This window comes from Rattus norvegicus, chromosome 13, assembly GCF_036323735.1.
Source record: "Rattus norvegicus strain BN/NHsdMcwi chromosome 13, GRCr8, whole genome shotgun sequence".
Lineage (NCBI taxonomy): Eukaryota > Metazoa > Chordata > Mammalia > Rodentia > Muridae > Rattus > Rattus norvegicus.
In genome coordinates this window covers 58,332,584-58,354,885 of record NC_086031.1, presented here as the reverse complement: position 1 = coordinate 58,354,885, position 22,302 = coordinate 58,332,584, and the positions used below count along the sequence as shown (strand labels likewise).

At 41.5% G+C, this 22,302-nt stretch overlaps 1 protein-coding gene and 1 long non-coding RNA gene across 2 annotated transcripts; one reads left to right on the top strand and one right to left on the bottom strand.

The window, feature by feature from the left end:
- Window positions 1–2,219: 2,219 nt before the first annotated feature.
- Rgs2 (regulator of G-protein signaling 2) lies at window positions 2,220–4,823 on the top strand. Its single transcript, NM_053453.2, has 5 exons — window positions 2,220–2,329; window positions 3,359–3,460; window positions 3,570–3,631; window positions 4,169–4,335; window positions 4,580–4,823. The coding sequence occupies exons 1-5, from the start codon at window positions 2,220–2,222 to the stop codon at window positions 4,772–4,774; spliced, it is 636 nt and encodes a 211-aa protein (NP_445905.1). The 3' UTR covers window positions 4,775–4,823.
- A 3,079-nt stretch (window positions 4,824–7,902) lies between these two features.
- LOC120096269 (uncharacterized) lies at window positions 7,903–21,676 on the bottom strand. The gene is made up of 5 exons (XR_005492519.2): window positions 21,554–21,676; window positions 21,381–21,460; window positions 19,963–19,997; window positions 18,249–19,786; window positions 7,903–10,980 (listed from the first exon to the last, which is right to left on the bottom strand). It is a non-coding gene; the product is annotated as an uncharacterized LOC120096269 (long non-coding RNA).
- Window positions 21,677–22,302: the final 626 nt, after the last annotated feature.

Here is a 22,302-nt window from a genome sequence, read left to right as displayed (position 1 = left end):
TTTTGATTTAATACCAATTGTCAGAAAAGGCTTGTGGGGGTAATACATGTATTAAATACAAAAATTATCTAGGGTAGTCTATTTTTCAACCAGTTAGTAGGGTATATGTCAATTCACCTTGTTAATGTATAAAAAGGACAGAGCTTTTCAAGCTTTTTGTTTATTGTCCTTACTCGTTTATTATATAGACAGTGACTTATCACAAGCTTGTCACAACAAACCTGTGTTATCTTGATAGTTAATAGAATTTACACATCTAGAGCCTAATTAATTTTGAGTTACTCCTTGAGATTTTTTTATACTGAAAAGCTGGCTTGAAAAGCCCCATTTATATGTGCAAATTAATGCATTTTGTTGACATTACAAAATGTCTTAAATGCAGGATTTGCATAGTATCTTTTAAGACTGGTTAAAAAAAAAATCCTACTGATGTTATTAGTCTTGAGAGCTAGGGATCAGGCAGGGGGAAAGTGACTGACTGCCCCAATAGCCACTTAGCAACTACTGGCTAAACACTGGCTCTGATTACACCTGCCGACAGCCACAAGTGTCAAGGGTCATCTGAGCTACACAGAAACATAAATGTTGATGATTTTAATGCCCAGGTTTGTTAAGTGAAAAATATATTCCTGGTTTGTATTATTGGAAAAAATCAAATATGCCCACACATTACACATATTTTTAAACAGCAACACTGTTTCCATTTTGCATGCTTAATAAATATGTATTAAATCGTCAGACATTGAAACAAATGTAGGAACAGTGCAGTTCTGTTGGGCTTATTAAAAATCCCATCTTAGCCATTCATAAGCGTGCTTTCAAGTATTTGTTACTAAAATCAAAATGATATTCCTTCTATAATAAAGGCTGTAGCAATTTTCTTCATTAGCGACTGCAGACTTTAGTTTCTGACTCAAACCTGGAGCTCAACCATGCACAGCTTGTAACAATGTGTTGCTTGGATCCCAGTTTGAGGGTCTTCATTTTCCTTTTAGTGGGTCTAGTATGAAACAGAATAACTGGAGCCTAAGCTGTACCTTTTTGTTAGTCTATCTGTTGAGACTTTATGGGAAAACCACTTAGGTATTGCACCGCATCATTCTGGTAACATAGGAAGCTGAATCAGTTTGTAGTTGAAGTCACGTATTGGTTCTTACAAATCAGGGCATATTAAACCCTGCAGGAGCAAAGACCTGATTCTGAGGATATCGCAAATGAAGCTTGTCCAAACAGATTACACCTACGGGCTCTCACATCTAGCTCTAGCCCCCAACCTTAATTTAAGCAATTGAACATCTGGTAAATCCTAAGCCTGTTCAACTGAGAATGACTCATGAGGAAATCCTGATTCCTTACACCCTGAAACTACAAATGATCCGGGTGCAGCCGAACTGGGAATCTTGGGTTTCCCTTTGTATTTCTCACTTATCACTCAGATCTATGCTATGCCCGGAGGGAGATGCCCATCAGGGAGATGCCCATCGGGTCTCCTGGGGAACGACCTTGCAACGTCACAGCCTGCTGCAACCATGCATTTAAAGATCAAGACTGCAGAACCATTTAAAACACCAGGTTTTAAGAAACACTTTCTCCTGCTTCCTCCCTGAGCAGCCTGTATTCCCTTAAGGAAATCCAAGGTGCCTCAGAGAGCTACAGAGTCACAGCACCTAGTTCAGTAGCCTGTGTTTCAGGGTTCTCTTGTTGTTGATTTCCTTCTCCAAAACAGGTGGAGTGGCCGAGTGCAGTCAGCAGGACTCTCCCCATCCCGGCTTCAGTTTATAGGTGTCCGGATGAACAAAAGACAAGTTGCAAAGGTGGGGGGCACACACCACAAACCACACGCGCGCGCGCGCGCACACACACACACTACGGTCTTCACTCAAGAAAAAGCCACAAATTCAGGACCCTTCACGGCTGTGGCCGCCTGAGCTGCCTAACAGCGATCGCTCTCTGTCCCCGCCCGCCACCTCCCACCCTGTGTGCGCACGAGGATGCGGCGCCTACGTCAACAGCGCCCTCACTTCCAGACCCTTCGGCGGCTGCCGTGACTGCCGCAGGCCCGCGTGACCCCGCCCTCGTGCCGTCTGCAGTGGGCCAATCCGCGCCCTCTAGAGGTGTGGCCGACGCCTCCAAGTCCCGCCCCTGCGCCGCCGCCCGCCTTAAAAGCTCGCGCCGCGCTCCGGGCGGCAAACAGCTGCGGTGGCCGCGGGTGTCTGAGAATGCAAAGTGCCATGTTCCTGGCTGTCCAGCACGACTGCGTACCCATGGACAAGAGCGCAGGCAACGGCCCCAAGGTCGAGGAGAAGCGGGAGAAAATGAAGCGGACACTGTGAGTATGCCCTCTCTTCCTAAGAGTTCCTACCCTGCCTGGCTTTGCTGCTAGGGACCGACCTTCTCTCGATCTCGGCTAGGAATACTCTAGACTGCGCCTCTGCAAAGAAAGTGTGGGAGAGTTGGGGGCTTGTGGGGGAGAGAAAAAGTTAGCTTGCTAGATCTGGTGGTATGTGCTTTTTCTATGTGAGCTCAGAGAGTTTAAGAACTGTAGGAAATGGTCGAAGAAGGTGGCGGTAGATGGGCTGAGAAGGCGCTGGTTGGCTTTTTTTTTTTTTTTTTTTTTTTTTGTTCTGCATTTAATGTAGCATCAGACTCCTGCAGCGGAATGAAGTCCACCGGCGCCTAGTCGTTGCATTGTTAGTTCTGAGCTGCTTGCATAGCTGCTGGGTGGGGATGTTTGAATTGATTCTCAATGTATGCGATCCGTTTTTAAATCATAAAGTAGGTCTCACCCAGTCACGACTATGGAATGAGTAATTCGCTCTGCAGTATCTGCTGCAGAGAAGCACTGTGGGCGGCCTGAGAAGGGAGCTAGGGAATCCAACACACACACACACACACACACACACCTATGCATTGTCTCTGGCATAGTCCAGACCCTCCAACACACACACACACACACACACACACACACACACACACACACACACACACCCCTATGCATTGTCTCTGGCATAGTCCAGACCCTCCTGCCTCCGGTGCAGAAAGGGAAAAAACAGCAGCTGTTCTCAATCACAAAATGTCAGCAAGTTGTAGTCAACCACACAGAAAAACCTCTATCTGTTTATTAGGTCAGAAATAGCTGGTGAAAATGTAAACTGCCTTAGGTCTTACCTAGTTCTATCCTGCTTGTGAAGCTCATTATAGTCAGACTAATGGAGAAAAGCCAGGAGGTGCTGGGTTTAAATGCTAAGGGAATGAGACTCATTGTCTGCTTTGTCTGTAGCTACTGCAACTGATGATAATTTTACCATTCAAGAATTGCTACTTGAAGTATATTTTCTTTCTTTCTTTTTTCTTCCAGCTTAAAAGATTGGAAGACCCGTTTGAGCTATTTCTTGCAAAACTCCTCTACTCCTGGGAAGCCCAAAACTGGCAAGAAAAGCAAACAGCAAACTTTTATCAAGTGAGTTTCAAATCCTGTAGTTACAGAGATGAGTATCTGGTCAAACCAGTGGACAGGAAAGGGGAGCTGTCATGTGTGGTGAAGCTCATGTGTGGAACTTCTCTTGCAGGCCTTCTCCTGAGGAAGCGCTGCTCTGGGCAGAAGCATTTGATGAACTGCTGGCCAGCAAATGTAAGTTAACCTCTTGAATGTGATCTCTTGCCGGTATCTCAAAAGCCTAGAAATGTTCCCTTCGCACCACAAAATGAGCAGTTTGCAAGAAATGCATTAGACATTACCACCACCGACAGTACAAAGCCTGTTTCTCTTTCCCTTATATCACTAAGTTTAATCATAGGGAAGCAAGAGGTATTCAACTCAGGTGGGGAAGAAAAATTAGCCTAAAAATTAAGATGCCAGTTACTCATAGCTGATTGAGTCAGCTTTTCCATTACATAGAATATTTTCAAAAGCCCTAGTTCCTAGTGGACTTAGAGTCGTCCTGTAAATACTGGTCTTGGCATTGACAGGGAAGTTAAGTATACTTTTTGTTGCAGACTACAAACTTAAGCGTTTTGCTTACTGGCATCTTAGTGCTTAAAGAGCTAGACTTCCAGAATGACAGGCTTGAATGAAGTCTAGGAAACTGATCATTTTGTACTAGGAGAGCTGTGTGTAATTCGGCCATTCCATTCATATTCTTCATACCGCGTCTCCTTGTGCTTCCAGATGGGCTTGCTGCATTCAGAGCGTTTTTAAAGTCCGAGTTCTGTGAAGAAAATATTGAATTCTGGTTGGCTTGCGAAGACTTCAAGAAAACCAAATCACCACAGAAACTGTCCTCAAAAGCAAGGAAAATATACACCGACTTCATCGAGAAGGAAGCTCCCAAAGAGGTAAGAAAGCAGGTTCCTCAGATCGTCTTCAATACTGAAGGGAAACACGAGACTTGAATACACTGCGTTCATACTCACGGGAGAGGAGCCGTGTATGGCTCTCACCCCAGCTCTCCTAACATTTAAGTTTCTCCCAAAACTGACAGTTATAACTGATCACAAACTATACCTTCATGTTTTATTATTAAGCATCGGTCTGTACCATTGAATAGCAAATAAATGGAGTTTTCTTTTGTTCTTTCAGATAAACATAGACTTTCAAACAAAAACTCTGATTGCCCAAAATATCCAAGAGGCTACAAGTGGCTGCTTCACCACAGCGCAGAAGAGGGTGTACAGCCTGATGGAGAACAACTCTTATCCTCGTTTCTTGGAATCAGAATTTTATCAGGACTTGTGTAAAAAGCCACAGATCACCACGGAGCCCCATGCTACATGAGACAGGGAGACCCCCACCGAGGACATTCCATTCTGTCTCCCGAGAGCAAAGGCTGTAACCTGCCAGAAAAAAAAAACAAACTGACCTTGAATTCAGCCTGAGTGTTAGGAAAACATCGCTCAGAACTATTGATTCAATGTTGGGTAGTGAATCAGGAAGCCAGCAACCTAGGAGAGTCTCTGTGAGAAGTTTCCCTTGCTGTGTGAAGAACAGAGGGAGGGAACAGGGTTCTGAATGGGCTCGTCCCTGTCAGGAAAGCAGGGTGTGAGATGAAAGATACAATGGAATGTTGTTGGAGCATTTAAAATCAATAGGTCTGGGATTATGTGGCCTTAGCTAGCTGGCTGTACACCTTTCCCTGAACTAGTCCATGTTACCACGTAGTGGTTTTAGTTCTAGTTTTAATATTTTAGTACTAAGTAACATTATAATGTTTACTGTGTGCAAGGGTGTTGACTGACGTTCTTAGGACTACAGATCATTAATACTATTGTGTCATGTATCACTGAAACTGAAAAAGCGTGTTTGCATTGTTAAATGGTGTGTGTGATAGAGTGAATGCTGTGCCGTGCTGTAGAACCAGTGTCCGTTCCGAGTGCCAAAAACTGTCTTGCGGGCAGCTAAACTCTGAAGTGGTTTTTGAATACTTTTGAATAAATTTATTTTGCTAAATAATGTCATTGAACATTTGGAAGTCCAGATGTGGTTCTGTTGTTCGATTTCAGTAACTGGAAACATGTCAGATATAAGAGAGAATGACTTTCTAGTAAAGAGGTATCAGTGTGGGTTAATTGTTGTGCCTGTCCACTGAGAAATCGACAGCCCTGAGAAGTGAAGAATGATTGCTTCCAGGAAGATGTTCTCTTTAATCCTATAGACATGATGTAGTCTTAAGAAAATCAGATCACATTCCTAGGACCACTCATTGTGAAAGTCAAATGTGTTATTTAATAAAAGAAAAAGAAAAAAACAGCATTGACCTGTGTGTTAAGGACCAGCTAAAAATTAGTAATTAAAGTTACACAGTCTGATAGAAGGAAAGGTTTGTGTGAATGTGGGCCTGCCTGGTGTATTCTTGGTTCCAGGCACCTGGCATGGGCAGGACATACCTGATCAGCTCTTTCTTCTGTGATGGGTCAATACAAAACATCCTAATTTTTCTGCACCTCCTGCCTTTGTTTAGCTAATAATCTGTGCTACTCTGGGTAACACTGAAGAAAGCAAGTGCTTTGCTGGAGCTGAATGCAGGAATATTTTCTAGCTGCAAAAAACCCTCGTTCTAGCTAGTTTGGACGAATTCCCTTTCTGAAGCAAACTTTCTATATCTGGAACAGTTTTGGTAAATGGGAGGAGATGGGGAGGGGGCACCCTCAGTTTGAAATTGGAAGACCTTTGTTCAAGTAATGACATCCCATAGCTTCGTGACCCTAAGAGTACTCCTTTTATGCCCTCGTCCCTCCCTGAATACCCCTCTGCCTATCTCCTTGATATCTCTACACAGTAAGGGGTCCTTCAGAAATGGGAACTACTGAAAGGTGACTTTTTCTATTTGCCAAGGAAAATGGCCCACAGTATTGCAAGTGCTGTTTCTTTGTGACTACCACTAATTCACACTTTTAACCAGATGTCTGAAACAAGCACAAGTACAGGAGGGGCAACTTTGTTCATTTCAGTATCACCAGCAGCCAGAATGGCACGTAGCAGGTCCAGGATAAATACCATTGATGTAAGTGAGTTCTGAATTCATTGAAACAGTGAGACTGTAGTGGAAATATGGCACAAATGTCTCAGGTCTGTACAGTACTTAACTCCTATTAAGGCTTCACCTAACAAATCTACTTTGCCACTAAGACCTATTCACCTCACATTCTGTCCAGCTTTTCCTCAGTCCCCAGTCTGATGGAAGATGCCACCATGCCTGCAGTTAACCCACCACCATCTGCTCTCTCCTACCCCTAATATACTGCCTTCTCAACTCTAGAGATGTTTGCAACACGCAAACCTGATCTGGCCTCCTGTCACTTACCAAGCGGACAGGTCTCCAGAACATTAAGATGAAAGCATCGCTAATATAGCATACCCCTGCAGGGCTGACTTCCTCTTCCGTTCTACCCTTGTACACAATCCCCTGTGCCAGCATCGCTGGCCGCCTTCCATTTGCTTGAAGATGCTATGTCCCTGGGCCCCAGGGAATCTTTCCGTCTAATGGTTCCTCTCTGCACAGTGTAATTTCAGTTCTTGCTCACCACACACCGAAGGATGCAATTGCCACTTCCCCAGGGAAGTGGACTCATACCTCCTCTTGGTAGATGTTGTCAAGCACCAGGTTCTGTAATTTAGTACTAAATAGTGGCATTTCTTATTGCTTTTACAATTGTTTGATAACTTTTCTGGTTAGATTATGAAAAGCACAAGTGAAAATCCTGTGCTTTTTTTCTTCTCTCTACTCTCTACTGATTCCAGCAACAGTTATACAACATGAGCAGTATGGATGGATGGATGGATGCATGGATGGATGGATGGATGGATGGATGGATGGATGGATGGATGGATGGATGCATGGATGGATGCATGGATGCATGGATGCATGGATGCATGGATGGATGGGTGGATGGATGGATGGATGCATGGATGGATGGATGGATGCATGGATGGATGGATGGATGCATGGATGGATGGATGCATGGATGCATGGATGCATGGATGGATGGGTGGATGGATGGATGCATGGATGGATGGATGCATGCATGCATGCATGGATGGATGCATGGATGCATGGATGCATGGATGGATAGATCGATGGATGGATGGATGGATAGATGGATGGATGGATGGATGGATAAATGGATGGATGGATGCATGTATGCATGGATGGATGGATGGATGGATGGATGGATGGATGCATGGATGGATGGATGGATAGATCGATGGATGGATGGATAGATGGATGGATGGATGTTGGAAGAACCTGTATGGAATTAGTGAGATAGAAAGTATCTGTTGACGCACAGAGAGATAAAGACAAATTTTACTCGGGATTTTTTTTTCATTTGTTGTTAGGTGGGTTTTTTTTTTGGTTTGTTGTTTGTGTTTGTTTGTTTGTTTACAGAAGAAATCAGATTATAATTTCCAAGCTAGTCCAAAATTCCTAGGCTTAAATGATTCTCCTGTGTCAGGCTCTGAGGTAGGTAGGCCTACAGGCATATTTGACTATACCCAGCTTTTTTTAAAGTGCAAGTTTTGAAAAGTCCAGTCTCGAATGGGAATGTAAGTATTTCCAGAACTTTTTCATTTGACAATCAATCAATAAATATGTTTAACTAGACATATTCCCCATGGCATTTGACCTTTGGTAGAAAGAAAAAGCCAGTAACAAAAATAATAAATAAATCAAACGTTTTGACTTGCAGAGCTTTGGAAAGCATACACTTTATTGAGATGGTATTTTCCATGGCCTCTTGTGTGGAACAAACTGAAACAGATTTCAGATTAGAAACCACATACCTCCACAAATAAGTTTAACTTACTGTTCCAGTTTCCCACAGTTCAAACACTCGGGACAGACAGTCCATTCATTTTGATAATTCTTCATTGTGAATGTATTCTAATGCCAAAGATTTTTCAAAATACAGTCATTTCACAAGTCACAATGAAGTTAATATAGCCAGAGTTGTTTTTATTGTCATGTGAGCAGAGCGAGCAAGACAACAATTAACTTTCAGTGAAATTACCCAAAATTTAATGGGAAAGACTCTTGTAGTGCTTTTGTGTCGTTTCATTGTAGTATTCCATCATTTGAGTCCAGAGAGTAATCAAAGGCAGGGGCTGGGAACTTCTGTTAGAAGGAGGGTTATCACAGTAAAAACACTGCGAATCTAGAAAATGAGGAGATGAGAAACCTGCCGTATGCCAAGCACTGTTTCCCTAGATTGATCTGAAATTGCATCTGAGGGATTGGTCTAAGCTATATAGAGCATTGCCATCACCAAAAGGCACACTTTGACAGGTCTGGCTCAGAGGCTTTATGACGTATGTAATCCCTTTTGTTAGTGAGTCTTCCGTAATCTTTAGTAATTCTTAGCTGAAGAGCAGCCTGGAGTTACTTAATATGATGATAACAGCCTAGAAGTTCTGCTGTGACCTACAGGATAAAAGAGGTAGTATAAGGCCACAGCACAATAAAGGAAGGCCTGGGGATCCATGACCCAGCATGGCCAGCACACAATGTTAAGAGTAGGGTGCAAAGGGTAGTACAGAAAGTGGAGGGCCTTGAATATTCAAGGTTAAAATTTTCTCATGAGAGCATTAGGCACCAAACTTAACTAAAGTTTATGGAAATAACTCAGGACAGCAATATGAAGATTGAAAGTATGGAAACTTGGAAGTTAGTTAAAAGATTGTAGTCTGAGGTCAGATGTGAAATTCTATCTGTCTACCCAAGAACATGTGCAAATAATTGCATTCAGCTTATATTAAATTACACATTTATCTATTCTGTTCAAGGCACTGATATTTGCCACATGGCAATTGATAAAAAGATGTGCTCCCTGTTCTCAGAGTAGCACCAATTAATAAATAAATAAAAGTGATGAAATAAATATAAAAAACAAAATATAACCAAGAAGAGTGACATGGTTAATATTAACACTTAGCATGATGACAGAGTTGAGAGTTCAATTGTCTAAAAGGAAGGAAGGAAAATAGGGTAGGAAAGAAGAAAGAAAAGGGAAGGAAGAAAGAAAGAAAGAAAGAAAGAAAGAAAGAAAGAAAGAAAGAAAGAAAGAAAGAATGAGAGAGAGAGGCAGAATGAGGGAAGAAAGAGAAAGAGGGGAACTTTGGGTTGAAATAACATGACAGATTTTGTGAATAGAGGATCTAGTTGGGGAGGAGAAAACATCTAAAAGAGGAACCACAATACATCTTCATTTTAAGACGATAATTTGGAAGGCAGGTATTTTGAAAAGGGATACATATTTGAAGTTCACTGTTGACTTTAGGCTTGGCAATATTTATAAAGGGTTCCTGAGTACAGAACATGTACAAGAGTAGACCAGATGGCCCCCTGTTGTGAGAGGCAGATGCAAAGCAGAACTCAAACATTGCATTTAATTTCGTTGCTTAATTTTTATACATTTTAATTAAAATAGAACTATACCACTTTCCTCCTTCCCTTTCTATCTCTCTAGCCTCTCCCAGGTACCCTCGTTTCAACCCTTTTCATTAACTCCAGCCCAAATCCTCAAATTAAGTGCCTCTTTTCTTTATTAGTTACATATCTATATATGTATTTATATGTGCACAAGCATATAAATTCACCCTGCTGAATCTCTTTTTGTTATTTATGTGTATATAGTTTCAGGGCTGACCACTTTGTATGAGATAAGTCATAAAAGTACTCATCTCTGAGAGAAGCTAATTCTCCTCTCTAGGGAGTCATCAGTTCTCTTTAGTTCTTTGTCTAGGAATGGGACCTATGACATTTATACCCTTCCCTGTAGTTTGATAGATCTATTGTCCCAGTTTTGCTCATGCAGTCATTTCTAGAGGAGACTGTTTAACCTAAGACTTTCACGATCCTGGCTCTGACAATCTTTCTGACCTCCCTTATGATATATTTCCTGAGTCACAGATTCAAGAGCTGAATCTGCTGGGCCTCTGCTCCTCCTGCTCCATTGATCTCTGCACTGTGTCCATTGCAGTTTTCTGTGGTAGTCTCTATTTGCTGAGAAGAGAAGAGATGCTTTTATGTAAAATGTATTAGCTATTCTCATGCCCACTATCTGTGTACATATAGTACTATAGTACGGAATTACATGCTGGTCTAGTAGAGTGATGTTAGCAAGCACTTTTTTTTTTTTGTTCTTTTTTTCGGAGCTGGGGACCGAACCCAGGGCCTTGCGCTTCCTAGGTAAGCGCTCTACCACTGAGCTAAATCCCCAGCCCCCTAGCAAGCACTTTTTTAAGGCCCATGACTTCAGTAGCCCTAGGAATTTGATTGGATTTATAGTACAAGGCATTATTTCGTCTCCTGTTGAATGGGTCTCGAGTCCAATTAGACAGCTGTAGGTTACCATCTATATGCGGGTGCAACTTTCCAGTTATCTCCCCATGCTGGTGACTGCTGTGGTTCATAGGTGTTGCAGCTGGGCTGGGTTATAAATTGCTTCTTTAGGGATAGTTTCTGGTGCACTGTGAGGAACATTCACCTGTCAGTAAAAAGATAATTGCTCAATGAGCTGAGACAGGATTAGAAGATGGACCCCAATTGGAGGGGGGATTCTGGGAGAGAAACAGGCATGAGAGGAGAAGATTCAGCCCCATCACATGTAACGGACAACCAGGTAACTGGCCATGTGGCAGAACTTAGAATAGAATAATGAGACTATTAAGATCTGAGCTAGTCAAGGACAGAGCTCTTCCTTTTGGCCTAGGCTTTTATTCATATATGAGAAGTCTCAGAATTGTTAACTGCTGAATCTGGGCAGTTGTGGGAAAAGCCTGCAGTTACATACGGTGCCCAACATGGAGCTCTTAGAGCCTAAGCTTAGAGCCTGAGAAAAATTTCCAGGGTAGATGACAATTTCCTGGCCAAGGAATGGCTAACTTCCAGGAGGGTGAATTTGGAAATACAGACCCTTGCCTCCCCTGCTATGCCTCCCTACCCCATCCCCCTAAGTGCAGCATGGCTGACTGCTAGGGAAAGTGGAGGCCTGTGAACAGCCGGATGGAATGGAAGGGGCAGAGTTAGCCACCACAGGCACATGCTGGTCTGAGGAGCCTACAGATGAACAGAAGGGCAAACGGAACCTTTTCCTAGAGCTGTGGTAGGACTGAACAGCTGCAACCCTCTAAACTGGTAAGGTATTAAGTTTTAAAATAGTAAAGATGAAGGAGGAGGAGGAGGAGGAGGAGGAGGAGGAGGAGGAGGAGGAGGAGGAAGAGGAGGAAGAAGAAAAGAAAACTGAGTATAAAATTCACAGGAATAAATAGTTACTTTGAAAATAAGAAAGTAATATCTTGGAAGGAGAAAGGTAGACATGGAAAAAAGGTACTTTTTCCAGTAATTATTTTTTCCAATAATAATTACAATTTTGTTTATCCTCTTTAGGAGAGATCAGAAGAAGACAGACTAAAGAGGAGACTGATAAATTACATGCTGGATTAGAGACCATAGAACAGAGGTTAGAGTATAAATACACAATAGCTTCAAAATGGAAAACAGGAAGGATGTCTGTGGGGGAAGAGACTATGCTCTTCTCTTGTTTCAACAGGAAAAGAAAAGGCTTTAGATTCCTTTCAAGTTGACAAAAGTCAGATATGACAGAGGGAGACCCCCTGAAGATTTTGAGTACAGACAAGAAAACAATCATGAAAACCAATAAAACAGGTAACGTGTATGCTGGTCCTCCTACATGCAAACAGCTCTGAGACTGGCAGAGACATGAGAATGTCTCCAGCTAGAACTTGAATAAATCTCCTTAGCTGCAGAATCCTCAGGACTTGTCAGGCCATCCTTCATAAAGCATAGCGAAAATATGTATTACAGTTGAGTACACGCACACAGTCCAAACCAACTCATAAAGAAAGGTTCTTTCACCTGCTCTAAGAGCATAGTATCACCTAAAGACTATACATGGACTGACCCTGGACTCTGACCCCATAGGTAGCAATGAATATCCTAGTAAGAGCACCAGTGGAAGGGGAAGCCCTGGGTCCTGCTAAGACTGAACCCACAGTGAACTAGTCTATGGGGGGAGGGCGGCAATGGGGGGAGGGTTGGGAGGGGAACACCCATAAGGAAGGGGAGGGGGGAGGGGGATGTTTGCCCGGAAACCGGGAAAGGGAATAACACTCGAAATGTATATAAGAAATACTCAAGTTAATAAAAAAAAAAAATAAAAAATAAAAAAAAAGAGCATAGTATCATCTTTAACTGATTTGTGCACAGTGCACATTCCACATTTATGCTCATGCAAAAAAGTACAATGCCTTTGAAAGTGTGTATGTTCACAGAGGAAACAACCAGAAAAGCAACCCTGACAAGAAACACCCTGAGGATTCTGAAAAGGATGCTGAGACACTGAGACATATTTATTCCAGCATCCTGCCTGATCCAAACTCAGATCAGAACCCTGCCTTAGTAGCTGTTTCATCAAAGTCTATTTCCAGGACAGCGTCAAGGAAAGCTGCCAACCCCATTTGGTGCAGCCTTTCTGATTGTTCCAGTCGGGACTTCATTTAAGCCTGCATTTTCACAGCATGCAGAGACTGGACAACAAATGCTACAGCTAGCTTTCTTAAGACTATTATCCCAATTTGAAGTAGGGGTGCAAAGGAAAATGACACCACAAATAAGCAGGAAGCAACTTTAGGAGAGCAGCTCCCACATTCCCAAGAGTTGGGGTAGATGATTTTTGGTCATCCACAGGATAGCGGATGGTTGTTGTCACTAAAGGAGGTTTGTTTGGAGGTTGTTAATGATCTCGGATCAGGGAGAAAAGAAAATATAAGCAGTTAGACTCATGGATTTCTCTCTTTCTTTGTCTCCCCTTTATCCTTCTGTCTCTCTTATCTAAGGTTTTGGGAAGGAAAGAGAAGGGATGAAGAGAGAAAAGGGCGATGTAGAATAAGAATAATGAACAGTCGATTGCTGGGTCCACTATTAAAGTATGGAACTGTTACTAACCAAAAACCCCACATTGGTACATCTTTGTGTACTGATGTGAAATTGAGGTTATATTTTGCTACAACAGACTGCTTGAGGTATTGTACTTAGGTGATTTTTTTAATTCAATATTAAATTCCAGTCCTTTTTCATTTTATTTTTCTTGGATATTTTGTGTATTTGCATTTCAAATGTTATCCCCTTTCCCCCCTCTCCCATGCTCCCTCACCCTGCTTCTATGAGAATGCTCCCAATCCCACCCACCCACTCCCACATCAATGCCCTGGCATTCCCCTATATGGGGGAAACCGAGCCTTCACAGGACCAAGGACTTCTCCTCCTATCAATGCTGGACAATGCCATCCTTTGCTACATATGCAACTGGAGCCATGGGTCCCTCCATGTGTACTCATTGGTTGGTGGTTTAGTCCCTGGGAGCTCTGGTTGACACTGTTGTTCTTCCTAAAAATTCCAGTTCTTTTAAAAGCTTCGGTTACAAAGTGTTTAGGATAACTAAATGATGCAAGTTAAATTTATGGTCATGTCAGATAGAAGTTAATTACAGAAATATGCTTCCAAGGTTGAACAGAGAGTAAATAGCTAATAACAAGCAACACTTGTCAATTCAGATATACTAGATAAATAGTCTTCAAAAGCCTGGAACCTACAGAAAAATGGCACTTTAAGATGTTTTATTATTTTAAGGCCTTATTGACTATGAGACATGTCAGCTCCTGGCAGCCCTTCTTTCTACCTCAAAGAAGATGATAAGCATCAAAGAATATCCTTATGTGGTCTCCTTCAAATGTGGCAGGCTGCTCTGGGCAAGAAACTGCTTCTTGCTTCTACTGCAGACAGAATGCTGTCCAAAGTTGACAAACGGGGTGCAGAGAAGTCAACTGCTGAGCTTTGCAAGAACAAAGTAGGCAAATCCTGCATAAATTCTTGCTTTACAGAAAAATCTGTCAGATATACTGGGCCAGAAGGCTGAAGATAGATGCTCCAATGTCATAGAGGAAATTTGGGGAACTGTACAGATACCCAACCGTCTCTGTCATTTCTCTGGTTTGGAAGCTGCTTACCTACACTCCATTCTCAGATAATATGTGTTCATTCTCAAATCTCTCATTCGGTTGAAGACTAGATAGTATTAGTCTCACAATAAAAACTTGAGTTGTTTAGGATTTAAGAAAATATTTTTAGGTATAAGAAGATGTTTTTAGATTGTTTTGAGTTCCTGTCCTGACTTCCTTCAATGCTGGACCAAAATGTGGAAGTGAAAGCCAAATAAACTCCTCCCTCCCAGCTTGCGTTTCTGGTCACGGTGTTTCACTGGAACAATAGAAACCCTAAGACAACAGCTTAAAGGGAGAAAGATGCATTTTGCTCAGGTTTTCAGAGCTACAGTGTCTGATTGCATAGTTGCATTATTTGTATTTTCCATAGCAAGGTGACAGAAGGGCAAGGTGGAAGGCAGCTTTTTATACCATAACAAGTGAGGAAGCAGACGAGGAAAGATTAAACCACCCAAAAATGTGGTCAAGTTCTGGATCCAGGCATGTCACCTGCCTCGTCAGTGCTGTCACTTCCTTCTTCAGCTCCTGGTCTTACTGAGTGCTCCTTATGCATAGACCCGGTACCTCTTTTATGAAGGAGAAGTTAAGGAGACTGGTACATACCATGGCCAAAAATTAATTAACTCACAAGGCAGGCATCAAGACTAAGATGAACAAACATATTAGTTGGAAGGTGGACAGAGCAGGACAATTATAGGAGGTAATTGAAGACTAAGGAGGATACACTAGTTAATAAAGTAATAAAAGCTTGGGGTGGAGGATAGGATTTCTCAGTTAAGTAAATAAGATTCAGATTTGAAGGTAACCAATCAGTGAAAGGGTACACTGGATGGAAATAGGCAATGAGGACACAATTAATATGTTCCACAGTAAGTAGAAGATGGCTACTTAAAATAAAGACTACTACTTTGAGTCTCCAGAATGGTTTTATAGATCAAGAATGTGAAAACTACAATTTGTCTCCATCATATCCTAAGATCTATATCTGGTTCTCTCTATTTGTTTTTTCATTTTTACCCTTCCCTGTTTCTTTATAGTATATAAAGTAACTGGTATATGTGTATCGAATTTATATATATATATATACATATATATGATACATATATGTTATATATGTATATGTGATACATATGTATATGTGATATGTGTGTGTATATGTGTGTATATACACACACACACACATCGATGAGTCAATTCATTGATTCTTTGGGACTCCTCATGACTGGTCACCACTCAGGGTTGAATCTGCTATGTAGAAGCCAAACCTTCAACAAATGAACCTTTGCAGGAACACTACATGTCCAAACACATATCACAGCCATGTGCTTATTCCACATTTCCACTCCTACCTAATGCTTAACAGACCCCAGATCCTATACCATACTTCCAATCAGTTGCCGAGAATAACTGTTTGAATATTGGTATTCTCAAGCAACTTTTACACTCAGAAAATTTTAAGAACTCCCTGACATGGTAAATTGATGGGCCAAAAGCTGAACATTTCTAGATTTTTGGTTTGACTCTTCTGCCCGTTTAACCTTACTTCCTGATACCGATGAGAAGCATTTGGTACTGGGTTTTCTTGTCAGTTTTCCACAATAAGTAGGTGGAATATCGCACCTTGCATGCAGCTGCTTTCTCTCCCCCTAAATATTACCTATTCTCCAAGGTAAAGATGAAGTTTCAGCCTTGTGAAAAATTTCCTAAGTGAACATCTGTCCTACACTCCAACAAAATGATCAACAATGACTGCTGTGACTTTTTGTGCTTGCTTTTTAGAGTAACTAGAATTGTCTAGATACAAAGGGCCTGGTCTGAATAATATGTGGGTTTTGATGGAGTAATGAACTCACGAATTCTCCAGGAAGTATGTATGCAATAACAAATGATTTCAGTTAAGCCTGCCAAACTCATTTGCAAAAGAAAATAAATTCGTGAGCCTACCTAATGTTTCCCCTTGACTCTATATGCCTGCCTCACAAGTTTAGAGAGCACTAAAGCATGTGGGTCTTGAATAAGGTCTAAATGTTTGGGTTTCTCAAATCTCAAGTTCATCTGTTGTTTATATAGTTTAAAAAGTTCACTGAGCCACATGCGAACTTCCTAGGGAGCAAGGATAAATAAAAAAGTGTGTTTATTTAGCTTGAGTATATCTTAGCGATGTAAAGATGTCACATCATAATCCAAATAATAAAAAATGAAATATTCCAAAAAAGAGTAAAAAGAAGCTATTTCCTGGTGACTGCTTTTGGAGTTGGGGCAAGCCTAGAGTGGTAGCTGTTGTTTTGTTTTGTTTTAACTTTTTGTGTTGGTGTTTAATTCACTTGGAGCTTCCAATCACTTAGGCCTATTGCCAGCCCTATTTTGAATCACTCTCTCAGTCTTAAGCTTCAGAATGCAATCTCAGGTAATCAACAATGACAGCATTTTGAGACCGTGCCACTGAGCACTGTTGAAAATACTACATTTACTGGAGCTTAGTGTAGTCTGGCAAAGGCAAGATAACAAGCTTTGGCTCGGAAAGAGAGTGGTATTTTTTCCCGTTGATGAGGAAGCTTGAGATATTGATCGACATTTGGCAAAGAGCCTCACGGAGGGTAGCTCTCATAGAAGTAGACATTAATCACTGGAACATAAATGTCAGGACGGCAAGTTCTACTTCTTTCTAATGTTTTCAATTTGTTTTAGGTTCCAGAGACTCATAAATTCTGAAAGATTTCATAAAAATACAGCTAAAATCATCAACATTTTAAGAGTAATGTAATGTAACCATGTAACCATTTTAGAAATAATTTTGATCATGACTCATTTGAAGGAAGTGATGGTTTTGTGAAGAAGAAGAAGAAGAAGAAGAAGAAGAAGAAGAAGAAGAAGAAGAAGAAGAAGAAGAAGAAGAAGAAGAAGAAGAAGAAGAAGAAGAAAGAAGGAAGGAAGAGAGAGAGAGAAAGAAAGAAAGAAAGAGAGAGAGAAAGAGAGAGAGAAAGAAAGAAAGAAAGAAAGAAAGAAAGAAAGAAAGAAAGAAAGAAAGAAAGAAAGAAAGAAAGAAAGAAAGAAAGAAAGCGAGCAAGCTTGTGAATATCCCACAGTATCAAACAATGCTAAATGCTAAGTTGCTCTTTGGACTGATGCGTTTATCATAACGTCACTGAGCACTTAGCTCATGACTGTGCATTTGGGGTTCCAGGATGCGTCTAAATTTGATCCTGACTGAATGAACTATTGTTTATATCCAGTCAAGCATGGCTGGGAAATGTTAGGTATGGCAGCTGCATGTTTCAGTTCATTGGTGTAAGGGGGAGGGGGGAGCAAACTAAATTTTCCAGAGGAGAGGAGCTATGCTAATAAAGTATGACTGATCTAGTTTTTCCCCCTCAACAGAGAATTTGGTGACAATAGAGAAGCATCTGTTCAGGCCATTTTAGTTGGATTACTGGGTCTTCACATGAATCTTCCATCAAATGTGTGCTTTGCAACACAGTCTTGTTAACTAGTTTGTTTCCTCATCTTACGAATTTTGCTCTTGATGTTAAGCCTATAGCCTTGTCTAGCCATAGGTCCTAAAAATGTTCTCAAATTTTTATATTAAAGTTTTACATAAAAGTTAATTCCTTACATTTAATAAGATGGGTCATTTGTATTAATTTTTACCTAAAGTGTGAAATGTTAATATTGTTGTTTTGCCTATAGCTGTTTAGTTATCTAGGCAATATTTCTCTTTAAAATCTCTCCTTACCTTCTAGTCTCCCAGAAGCAAGGCAGCACTCAGAACAGCAACCCCTAGTGAAGCAAGAAAGTAGTTAAAGGAGGAAAAATGGTTACAAATGGATGTTGTAAAAGAGATGCAGACCAAAACCAGCAAGTTGCCAGAGATAGAACTGGCCAGAAAGATGCTCAAGAAGGAGTATGAAAGAAGCAAGATGCCCTGTATGTTTCTGTGCTAACAACTGCCAGATCCTAGGGCTTGGAGGCATGACCTTGCCTTTGAACTGTTGAGTTTAGACTTTGGAGTAAAACAGAAAATGAAGCTAAGTAATCACTTAAAAGAAACAACTAATCAGATGCCTGCTACCTTTAAACAAGTGGAAGAGATTTAGAACAGGATGGGTGTAGCCACCAAACTGCTGATTAGGACAAGTAATGTGACTTAATTGGGTTTCTATTGCCTGGATAAAACACCAAGACCAAGAGCAACCTGAAGAGGAAAGGGTTTACTTCATCTTTCAATTTATAGTCCGTCATCCAGGTAATCTAGGCAGGGAGCTAGAGTTAAGAACTGATACAGAAGCCACGGAAGATCTTTGCTGGCTTGCTCAGGCTGTTTTTTTTTTTCCTGTTTAAGTGTTTATTAAATGATATAATGATATTTGTTCTTTTTTTTCTCTCTTCTTTTTTTATTGGATATTTTCTTTATTTACATTTCAAATGTAATCCTTTTTCCCAGTTTCCCCTCTGGAAACCCCCATCCCATCTTCTCTCTCCTTGCTTCTGTAAGGGGTTTCCCACCCATCCTCCCACTCCCACCTCCCCACCCTGGCATTTCCCTACACTGAGGCATCAAGCCTTCACGGGACCAAGGGCCTCTCCTCCAACTGATGCCCAACAAGGCCATCCTCTGCTATGTATGCATGTGGATGGAGCCATGGATCCCTCCCTGTGTACTCTTCGGTTGGTGGTTTAGTGCCTGGGAGCTACAGGGTGTCTGGTTGGTTGATATTGTTGTTCTTCGTATGGAGTTACAAACCTTTTACCTCAGTCCTTTCATTAATTATTCCTCCATTTGGAACCCCATTCTCAGTCCAGTGGTTGGCTGCAAGCATCCACCTCTGTATTTGTCAGGCTTTGGCAGAGCCTCTCAGGAAACAGCTATATCAGGCTCCTGTCAGCCTGCACTTCTTGGCATCAGCAATAGTGTCTGGGTTAGGTGGCTGTATATGGGATAGATTTCCAGGCGAGGCAGTCTCTGGATGGCCTTTCCTTCTGTCTTGGTTTTCTTATAGCACTCAGGACCCAGGGGTACACTATCCACAGAGAGCTGAGAACTCTCACATCAATCATCAATCAAGCAAATGCCCACAGGCTTGCCCGCAAACCAACCTGGTGGGGATATCTTCTCACTTGAGGTTCTCTCTTCCCAAATGACTCTAGCTTGGGTCAAGCTGACATAAAACTAGGCAGTGCATAATTGTTCAAATTAATCCATAGGGGAAGATCAAGAGTCTGAAGCTAGAAGACAGCATGCTCACCGGGCAGTGGAAACATTCTGGGTTAAAGCTTTTGAAACAGTAAAGAGAATAGTTAGGGAACAAGTATCACGGGAAAGGATCCCCATAACTCATAGCCCAGATGCAAAGCACAAATATCAGAAGAAACTTTTAAAGTAGAAGACCCTGAGGAGAAAGCCAGAGTCTCACCCTTCACAGGAACAGACAGGATTAGCCGCTACTTACTGCAGGGGTGTTGGCTATACCAGGAACATGGCAGCCTAGCAAAAAAAAAATATATGTGAAGTCTGCAAGTAACCCTTCAGTGATACTACAAAGCAAGTGCCCCTCATGCAAGCATCAGGCCTGAGGATTTTGCAGTCCCTGTTATAGCAGCTGGTGAAGCAATATTCTACCAGCCCATCCTAAGACGCAAGTTCAAGATCTGAACCAAAGCATTCACAATGGGCTGTTCTCTACTTATGTTAGAGGTCAGGATCCTCTAAGACTCCATCCTTAAAATCAAAGTGAAACAAAGAAAGCAGAGGTGGCTTAAATAAACCATCCACATGGAGGAAAGATAAGGTTCTCTGGGAAGTTTGCTCATTCTCCATACTAACTGTATAATTTCACTCTTCTAATGCTTATTTTTCTAAATTAACAGAAAGGAAGGAAAGAAGGGAGGAAGGGAAGAAATTAAGGAAGGAAGAAAGAAAGAAAGAAAGAGAGAGAGAGAGAAAAGAAAAAATCAGTTCTTTCCCCTTTTCCTCCAGACATGTTCATAAAAACTCGTAGAGGTAAAGGGATGGTTTTTCCAAAACTAATTACAGAAAATAGTCTTTTGTATTCAGTGACAACCAAAAAGGATAAACACACACACACACACACACACACACACACACACACACACACACATACAGAGAGAGAGAGAGAGAGACAGAGAGAGACAGAGAGAGAGACAGAGAGACAGAGAGAGGCAGAGAGACAGAACACCAAATCATCTTCAATTCGCTGAATGGATACACACTGGAGGAAACTCTGAAAGCAAATCACATTGAGAGATGCATTTAGCACGGAGGAGCTATGGTAAGAATCCCAGTGGACCTTCAGGTTAGACCTCATAAAAATAGAAAGAAAGCGCAATGAAGTAGTTAATGTGTTGCAAGAATTAGAAAACCCTTCACACCGCTGTCTCTAACCAGTAAAACTTATTCTTCCTACATGAAAACAAAGTAAAAACCTTATCAGGCAAGTAAAACATGGAGCGAATTTGTGTCTAAACAGTCCTAGTGGGCATGGAGTGTTAGCATACACTTTTCAGAGAGAAGGTGAATGATGTAAATCAAAAGCTCAAGGCCCAGAAATGACTATAGAAGAGGAACCAATGAAGATAAAGTAAAATTGTTTATTGTTCTTATTCTTAACTGGTCTGAAAGATAAGTGCTTCCTTACAGTAACCACAGCAACCATGGTGGGATGATTACAGTTTATGAAAAAATGAAAGGAACGCCGGTGTTGCTGTTGGGGACGGAAGCAAGACACTAGGAACTCCTCCCTAACTTGCGCACACTGTATATAAATAGTGTGTTCATGCTTGATGGCATCAATGGTAATTGCTTTAGATGCTTTGTAAATGCATGTTAGAAGTATAAGGGTGAAGTTACCTTTTTCCAAAAGAGAATAATGAAGCATAAAGGAGGAGAGGGAGGAGGATCTTCTAATGTTCATTTAAAAGTACAGAAAACTGAAAGAGAAATAAAGCAACAAGCACAGGTCATGATCAGGAAACAGTCGTGAGTGGGGAAGGCAGTGTTGACGTAAAAAATGTATCTCTCACCTCTAAGGGGCTAGGAGGTAGTGTATCCTGGAGCCAAATATGAGTGGCCATGGTGAGGAACACAGATTTAAGTGACCTCAAACTTCATGTTCCATTTGTCTGTCCACTGACGTTTTACATCTTACTGACGTAAGAAAGTCATAAGTCAATCAGGCACTTTTCAGATGCGTTGGTGGGAACTTCAGAGGCGTGAGTTACAGCAAGGCCGAGACATCTCTTTTGTAGGCTTCTTAGGCTCTCTGATGGGATTCTTTGCACTTTTGTTTGTGGAAGTTCTTCATGTGCTAAGTTAGTACTGAGTTTCACACATTTTCACTTGATAGTCAGAAGAGCCTTATATCAGATACGGAGGCGGGTCTGGAATGGCAACTAAGGGGCTGAATGTTAGTGCAAGACAAATGGTAGTTAAGCTCTCGACCTGCAACATTCCAACCTCCCCACAAACACTGACGTTCTACTCAGTTCAGTCAGCCTCGCAGAAGGTTAAGTTTCTGTAAACTTTTGTTCAACAGAGGGAAACTCACCTTAATTATTAAGAAGTCTATTATCAATTACCCAAAATTCCATTCTGAGAAATCATAAAAGCTGAAGCTGAAAGAGGCCAAAGAGAAGAAACAGCAAAGATCAGAGGAGAGCTCATTGTGGCGGAAAAGTGACCAAGCGGCATCAAGGTACAAAAAAAGCTTGCTCTGAGATCAGCAAGCTGGAGGTGCTGCAAATTAGCTGCATAGAGGGATAAAGGTGACTAT